This window comes from Quercus suber, unplaced genomic scaffold (assembly GCF_002906115.3).
Source record: "Quercus suber isolate HL8 unplaced genomic scaffold, Cork oak 2.0 scaffold_674, whole genome shotgun sequence".
NCBI lineage: Eukaryota > Viridiplantae > Streptophyta > Magnoliopsida > Fagales > Fagaceae > Quercus > Quercus suber.
This window is the reverse complement of record NW_027070115.1, coordinates 242836-251798: the sequence shown is the minus strand read 5'-3', so window position 1 is coordinate 251798 and position 8963 is coordinate 242836. Positions and strand designations below refer to the sequence as shown.

General features: G+C 38.2%; 1 protein-coding gene across 1 annotated transcript; it reads right to left on the bottom strand.

Moving 5' to 3' along the window:
* Positions 1 to 4856: 4856 nt before the first annotated feature.
* Positions 4857 to 7761, bottom strand: LOC112003658 (geraniol 8-hydroxylase-like). Its single transcript, XM_024035863.2, has 2 exons — positions 6556 to 7761; positions 4857 to 5576 (listed from the first exon to the last, which is right to left on the bottom strand). The coding sequence occupies exons 1-2, from the start codon at positions 7444 to 7446 to the stop codon at positions 4971 to 4973; spliced, it is 1497 nt and encodes a 498-aa protein (XP_023891631.1). The 5' UTR covers positions 7447 to 7761; the 3' UTR covers positions 4857 to 4970.
* Between the last annotated feature and the right edge of the window lie 1202 nt (positions 7762 to 8963).

Below are 8963 nucleotides of genomic sequence, written 5' to 3'. Positions count from 1 at the left end.
GATTAGTGAATGGTTTTGTTGATCTTGAGACATGCATAGACTCATGCCTATATATCTTCCCACTCTTTATTTTTATGCTTTTAAAGAGCTCTCTAAATGTAAATCTCAAAATGAAAAGAGATATAGAGCTGCAAAAGCCTGTCGCACATACTAGTATTTGACTAGGAAAAAGGGAAAGCGACCAAAATAAAATGTATGAAAGATGCCCAAAAAGCCAAAGGCTAACTCATTAATTGAAATATCAAAAATTTCAGGCATCTATCTCTCAATGAGAGTTTCTTTGCTCAAAATTGGCAAATGATATGCTGTATATGGAGCCAAATGAAAAGCTTCAAAGAGTTATTATCAAGTTCTTGTGGGAGGTCATATATGCATACTTTTATAATTGAGATAGGTCACATGATCTAGTGCTAATTGTGTATGCCTTGATTAAATTGATCATTGAAGCTTCACATTGGACTAAGGACCATCTCATTTTTAATATCCACACACAACACACAAGTCTATGTTCAACAAATGCCATATTCATTTGTGTGATTGTACTTGATTAAATGTGTTTTCACATGCTCAATCTTTGTTGGTTAAACACAAAAAGATTTTTGAGTGTTTTTGTTTTGTTTTTTGGAAAGTACTTTGCTTTTACAAAAATGTGAAATTTTTTCAAAAACAGTGTTGCCCTGTTTTGGCGACTAAGTCGCGGGTTAGCACAGTCGCAAGCCCCAGTCGCGAGCTCAATCAGAGATTTTCGTGACTTACTGGCAAGTCAGTACTCTAGTCACGAAAAAGACTTAGAATATTTTTGAAAAATTTGAGTTTTGCTCTTTTGGCGGCTCATTTTGGCGGCTTGTTCGCGGGTGGAATGTACAATCGCGAGGTTTACTCAGAGATTTTCGCTGCTCAGCTCGCGACTCCTTCGCGATTAAACCTTCCAGTCGCGAAAAACACTTAGAAGATTTTTCCAAAATCTTACCTTCACAGTGTTTCTCGGCTTGATCTGGCGACTTACTAGCGACTTGGTAAGACAGTTTTTAAAATTGATTTTCAGTTTTCCCTCGATTTTCAGTGACTGTTCATTATCTTCTTCAATCTCTCTCTCAAACAGTTCGTTTCTAACTGAAAAAAAATCTCTCATCTCTGCATCATTTTTGCATAAATCTCCAAGACTAAGGTATGGGTTTTCTTTCCCTCATTTCATTCTTACTATGTTTTCCATTACCTTCTTGTGTTGAACTTTGCACATGTGCTATGCGATTTTTTTTATATGGGTTTGCATTATATGGTGATTTTGTCTGTTTGAGGTTATTTTCCTTTGTTGCTGAGTTTATTTCATATCTTGTTTGTACTCCAGCATGTTTGTCTCTAGTCTGAGCATTGTTCATTTGATAGAGTTTCTCATTCTCTTTAAACATATGAGTTTGAGATCTATGTGGTACTCTCTGTATGTGGCCGTGGGTTATTTGTCTATGGTTCCGTGGTATTTATAGCTTGTGTGCCTTGGTGTGGAGTGTGTTTCATTTTAACCATCTGGTATCTTGTTGTTGTTTTGATTCTTGTGTTTGTGATTAAAGTGAAATTTTTCTCACATTCTTAACTGAATCTAATCAAGCTGTTGTTGATTCCCTGTGGTATTGCATTTGGTACTTTTCTGTGTGTTTGCTATCTTACAGATATCTCGACAATCCTCGAAAGGAAAAGAGGTCATGACAGAAGAAGAAACTGTGCCTGTTGCAAAAAGAACACGGTCTTCCTCATAGCCATCCACTGAACTCAATAATGAATTATTCAGATCTCCTCAGCACCAAGATGCCTACTTCAACATTTTCGACCGGGGAACTCCTATAGTGGAACGGGAGGTCAGATTTGACACTTTGGACACAACTTTTGTCCCTCGGATCTTCGAGACAAAAGATTGGGCAGCTCTATTCGAAAATTTTGTCGATCCGATGATTGAACTTGTGAAGGAATGTCTCGCCAACACAGTTGATCTTGAGACTGAACTACATTGTCTGGTAAGAGGAACTGAGTTCATCATTAATCCAAACACCATAGCTGATCTTCTCAAAATCACACGTCCTGCAGATGTTGACCTTACTCCGTATGATGATCGTACTCCAGAGATTCAGGACATTCTTCAAATTCTTGGTCCTGACCATGACATTTCCAGCACAGGCACATTAATTAGTACTTCCAAGTTTTCACCTAAGTTGACTACATTGAAGCTAATTATGTTTTCAAACCTCTATCCGTTGACCAACACGGTGTATATAAATCTTGGAAGGGCTCAATTTCTATGTGATCTCATCACTGGCACCACAATTCACATCTGTGCCTATATTTATCACATCATAAGAAAGACAGCAACCAGAACAGTAGCACGAGGATGCCTTCCATTCTGTAGTCTTATTATGAACTTCGTTTTACGTGAAGGTGTTACTTCTCCCTCGATTGGAAACGTGATTGCTCGTCCGCGACCAATCTTTATGTTCACTCTACAGGCCAGCAAGAGTCACTCATCCAAAGCTCCAAAGAGTGCACATCCATTCTCTCCTACTTCCTCTACTTCTGAGCAACCGGGCACTACTCAACCACAGTCTGCCCCTCAGCCTGACAAGTTGCAAATGCTCTTTGATAATCTTCACAATCGTCTTACGGAAATGGAAAAGACCCTCAGAGATGGCCAAAAAGAGCAGTCGGAGAGATTGGTTGCCATGCAGGACTAGATTGATGTGGTAGCAGCTCAAGTTGATGGTATTTTCACAAAACTGAAATAGTGACCCTTTGGCTATTCCGGTCAAAAAGGGGGAGAATCTTTGGGGGCTGCTCTTGAGGGGGAGATTTCTTCATCATTTTTTTTTTTTGTTTTTTGTGTATATAAAACCTTGATAACTCAAAATACTGTGGTGGTAATTGTTTCCTTCAGCACTTATATAGTATGATGTTATTCAGCTTTTTGCATTGTTTGATTGGTACTTTGTACCCATTGATGCTTTTGTAAACTTTGAGGGTTGTTACTTGTTCTTATGCACTGGTTTGTAGGCTTGTATGGTTTGTGCCATGTATTTGCAAAAACTTTGCATTTACAGCCTTTGTGCTTTGTGTTTTGGTACTTGTTAATACTTTGCATTACTTTAAGTACAACACTCTTGTGCCCTTGTAGGATTGTTCCTAGATGCATATTTGGTTGTATGCATTGGTTGAGTGTTGGACTTGCAAATGATTCTCTTAAATTGAGTTTATCATTTTTGCATGTCCGGATATTCATTCCTTGTGTGAATGAACAATGTAATCACTTTTGCCTAAGTGACTACTGGTGTTGATCTTGCCATGAATTATTGCTTTTATGCCTTTGTTCATTTTTGCTTGATCATGCTTATTTTGCTCCATATGCATATTAAGTTTTTTTTGCATACAATGATATTGCTATGTTATTGTGTTTCAGGAGTTACTTATTCATATGTTTAAGAGCTTTACAGAATCTAGAGTTAGGTGTGAGTGAGTTTTCCAACTGTTCCCAACTCACGTTTAAGTCTAGAGTCTGTTGTAGGGTTTTGTCACGGAATAGCCAAAGGGGGAGATCGTAAGGTTGAATTTAATCAACCATTTAATTGGCTTTATTCCGTGATCAATTTGCTTGTAATTTAGCACTTAGCAACCCTGTATTTAGGTGGGAAAATTGTAAGGGTAGTGTGTGACAAGAAGTGAAGAAAAGCTCAAGTGTGTGCAAGAAAAACAGAGTCTCGCGGCTAGGGCTCGCGGGTGAATCGCGACTGGCAAGCCGCGAAAGGCAGACACGTGAGAGGCACACTGGGAAGCTGAAGGGTCGCGCCAGCTGTCACGTTACAGGACAAAAGTTCCAGTCTGGCTAGACCGTTACGTCGCGACTTGAATTCGCGATTTGGTCAAGCTGCGAGATCAAGTCGCCAACTTGCCCTGTTTGGCAAAAACTGACGTTTTGCATTCCCTTCTCAGCCTACTATATATACACCCTTATACCCATCATATTGAGAGAACTTCCAAAGAGAATTTTGTGAGAAAACCCTAGAGAAAACCAAGATTGAGTCATCCCCAATCTTCATCTAAAGAGACTCTACAAATTCCTCTACTCTCTTCCTCTCCATTGTCATACCCTTGAGAGGTCATTTACCAAACCCTTATCTCACCACACCCACGTCTGTGAGAAGGTCCATTTGGTGCTTTGGGAAGCAGTTTGGAAAGGAACCAATATACATTGGTTGATGCTATGGTCAAGTAGCGGAATCCGGCAAGCTAAAGAAGAAATAGGTTCGGCGTAACCTCGTTGGAGCAAGAAGCTTGGAGGGCTCAGGTACTTGGGTAGATTAGGCTTGGAGGGTCTTTTGCTGTTCATGTATCCCAACTACATTCTTTAGTGGATTTTGACCGCTTGGAGGGCGGCGGAGAGGTTTTACGCTGAGGACTTCGGTTTCCTCTTCGATAACACATCGTGTGTTATCTGTGTGTTTGTATCTTCCTTTCCTTTATCTTTGCCTTATATTTACTGCTGTGGATGTGTTTATATTTAGCTTAGATTGTTTATCAATTTTGTTATGAGCTTGTTATCATGTTCCGCACACTAATTGTTTGATATAAAACTTGAATTGATAATTTTATTATTTGGGGTCTAAACGTTCAAGGGTATTTCATATCCATATTGAACTTTCAGTTATTAACTCTATGCCCATCCATACCAGATATGGTCATGTAATTCATGAAGCACAGAAAATGTTTGGTGATTATTATTATTATTTTTTCCGGAATTAATAAAAACTAATAACCTTTTCCCCCCAAAAAAGAAAAAAAAAAAAGAAAAAAAAAGAAAGAAAAAGAAGAAAACAACAAAAACATAATCACGCGTGACCCATTTGATTAACATTGTACTGTAGGGGTAGGGGCCGGTAGTAATTTAATCGACTATACAACTAGCTGCAACTATGTAAATTCTTCAACCATTTTTACACTGGAATAGGTACAGCTCTTAGAGGATGAGCTCTCTGTAAGGTTATGCCAAACTTGTCATCCATGTCCATGTCAACAGGTTTAACCCCATCTTCAAGTCTCCAATTGAATGCCTGCACGAGCGAACCCAACATCAAGTGTAACATTCGAATTGCCAGTAGCAAACCAGGACATGTTCTTCTTCCACTACCAAATGGTATTAGCTCAAAGTTCAGCCCTTTAACATCAATTTCTGACCCTAAAAACCTTTCTGGCATAAATGATTTTTCGTTGTCCCATGACCTCCGGTCTCGTCCTATAGCCCATGCATTCACTAGCACTTGTGCACCTTTTGGGATAATGTAGCCACTGATTTCTACGTCTACTTGGGCTTTCCTAGGAAGTAAGAAAGGAACTGCTGGATGCAACCGTAATGTTTCTTTGACTATTGCTTGTAAATAAGGTAACCGAGGAATGTCTGATTCTTGAACTGGGTTACCTTTGCCAATTACTTGCTCTAGCTCTGCTTTGGCTGTTGACAATGCCTCTGGGTTGTGGAGTAGCTCTGCCATTGCCCATTCTAGCGTGGCTGAAGTTGTATCAGTGCCCGCAACAAATAGGTCCTAATCCATGTTCACAAACCATGTTTATCATTCATAAGTACAGTAAATAAATAACTAACTATTAAAGAGATTGTCCTAGTGTACTTTGTCTGTGGCAGAGTTTTGCTAGAGATACTGATGTTTTCATGGAAAAAACATTCCACTCACCTCACTCAATTTGTCAAAGCCTATCTTTAGCAGTTATTGAAATTGAAGTGGATGCTAAATCTGTAGAGGATGTCATGTTCGAACACAAATTCAACTAATGGTCCATTTTTCTCTCCTGTTGATAATTGCAAGCTACTGATTTCCAAATTTCTCAAGTGAGGAAAAATCATTGCTACAGAAGCGAATAAGCGTGTATACACCTTAGCTAAAAAGTGGACAAGTCAACTTGTTGCGCCTCTGAGATTTTTGTTGATTTGTATTCTGAAATTAATATGTTTTGTTCTGAAACTTCTGTTTATATTTAGTAGAAAAAAAAAAAAAAAAACTATTTCCATCCTAAAGAGGTTAACTTCGGTGAAGAGCTGGTGTAAAAGTGCGGTTTTACGCCACCAATGAGAGAACCTCCCGGTCTGTCGTGTATTCGTGTTTGAGAATAGTAAAATTTAATTGAGTTATGATTGTGATGTGGCGCTCCTGACCGAAGTTAAGCTTAAACAGAAAAGGTGAGGTGTTATTTTCTCGGTGGGGTCTAAGTAAAGTAATTGTTTGAGAGAGTGAAGGTGCTCTAGCAAAACGAGTAAGGTAACGTGCACGCAAAAATTTCACAGCAAGTTGATAAGTTTTTAATGATTTTTATTTATTGACATCACTTAGTATCATTAACATTTTTACACATCAACATATGTAATTTTTTTGTGATAATTGACTTTACCCAAGCAAAACTATTGGCTGCATGTACTGTTCTTTGAATTTGAATAAAATTTCTTATTCATCCAAAGAAAAAAAATTGAAGGAAATTCAAGAAGCAGAGAGGGTAAGAAATAATACTGACCAGGAACAAACGCTCTATCTTAGTTTTGTCCATCTCCTCACTGTTCTCTTCACTGATGTTGAGAAGAGTATCTAACACATCCTTGTTCGTGTTAGAACCACACACTTTTCTCAAGTGGAGCCGTTGGCTAACCATGCGGTCAAAGAGCTCTAAAATCTTTCCAAAGTGAATTGCCAAACGGTGTCTTACGCGTTGGGGGTCCATGTTTTTTAACACTGGAAAATAATCAGCCAAGTTTGGTCTCCCAATCTCTTTCATGACATTCCAAACGATCTCCTTGTACTCTCTAGCCGTGTCAGAATTTGGGTCAGCCAAATCCACCGAAAAAATGGTGGTTGATAATAGATTAAGCGTGGTCTTGAAAGCAGCTCTCCCAACATCTACAGCCTCACCGTTTAGGCTGCTTTGATGAGTATCAGCTAGGAGGTCCTGCACTTTTTTGTGCCTGATAGCTTGGTAAGCATCAAGAGTCTTGTTGGAGAATATTTGTTCCGTGCATATTTTGCGAAGGTTTCTCCACCGGGTTGAAACAGGTATAAATGGCAAGCTAAACTCGTCATGTCTGTGGGCTCGGAGTGCATCTGGGATGGTTCGATTGGACAAGTGTTGGTCATGTATTTGAAGGACTTCTTTGGCCATAGCTCCTGAAGAAATGACTACTGTGGTTACTTGGCCTAGTTTTAGGCTCATTATGGGACCATGGACCTCGGAAAGTTTTGCCAGGGACTTGTGGGGTTTGTCACCAAGCTCTAAGAGGTTTCCAATCAATGGAAAAGGTGTTGGACCTGGTGGAAGCCTTTTGGGGATTGCTTTGCTTCTTGAAATTACATGCAAGGCTTGGATTAAGAGCCAAGTGAGGCAAAGACATATTATACCGCTCAAGAAATTCATCTTTATCTATGAACTCTTATCACCAGGAGAAAAGAGCTAAGTGAAAAGTAATACAACACTATACCTCATCGTTCCTTTATAGTCAACAAGCAGAGCAGAAAAACACATCCACTTGCTCTAACAGTACCAAAAGCCGCCACCTCTTTGTGGAAGAACTAAAAATAGATGTAAGTAACGAGCCGACGTTTTCTATCACGTGACTACAACGGCACTCTGCCATATTTTGTTTCTTTCTATCAACCCAAAAAAATGTCCAAGAGTCAGAAGTACGTATAGTTCTAATAATAATAAAATATATTGAAGAGTACTGTAATACAATGTTCGAAGATAAGTGATTAGACAAAGAACTAGTCGACTAGGAAGAGACGAACAAATACTTCAGCGGATAATGATGAAGTGATTCTAAAGATCAGATATTTTCCAAGTCTCTTGTCCAGTCGACATATTTTTTTTAATAGCAAAATGATATGTATGCATGAGGTTGCATGATATCATTGTTGCGATCCTCGTTGAGATTAAGTGTGGGTTTAGATTCACGTGCACTTGCTTCTTTACGTGTTTTAAACTCCTTTTTTTTTTTTTTTTTAATCAGGGAGTAATGCAGTGCTCAAACGTGATTACTATTCCTGTACAGTTTATGAACAGTAGTCGTAAATGTTGACTTTCAACTATGAATAGTGCATCTGTGCATTGTTCACGGACGTACAAATATCACTTTTCAGCAACTTTTTCATTAAAAATGGGTCTTGCGGTACTATTTACACATTTAAAAATTATTTTGCTATAGTGTTTTCAGTTTTCAATTTTCAGTTTCAACAAAATAAATTCTATTCAAACGGACCCTAAGAGTCTCCAACTATCATACTGCTTATAGACTTGGGGCGAAAATTATTTCCAGAAAAAATGTTCTCAAAAAATTGTTTGATTTTTCTATTTTTTGTCATGTTCTTGAAAATGTTGTATAGAAAATAAATGTCAACCTCTTGCTAGTGGTTAATTTAAGATTTTATCAACTTCTTAAATTAACCAATTATGTATGATCGATTAGCATACGTTAATTCCCATTGATTAATTGTCACGCCCTAAACTTAAAATGGTCCAAAGCATGAGAAAAGAACTATCAGGGGAGATACTACAAGAGATTTTTCTTTTATTTTCCACAGGATAAGAATATGTAACTATACTAAAATCTCTACATTATAAGTCTGAGCTCTATAACACATTTACGAACAATAACTAAAAATCATGTGCCTCCACATAATACATGAATATGTTACAAAACTCCAATTGGATTACACAAAATCACAATCTTATCAAGAATAAGGAACCTTATCATCGAGTCTAGGCCTACCACGCTTAAGGGTAACAAACCTCAAGTGCCTAACCTCCTATAGAAGTAATCATGACCTTGTTGCACATAGCAAGATCAAGTCACTAACCATTTACAGCACAAGTTTCCAAATTTAGCATAGCACTCCAATCATCACTAATGAAGTAAGCTCTATACCCGAGGTATA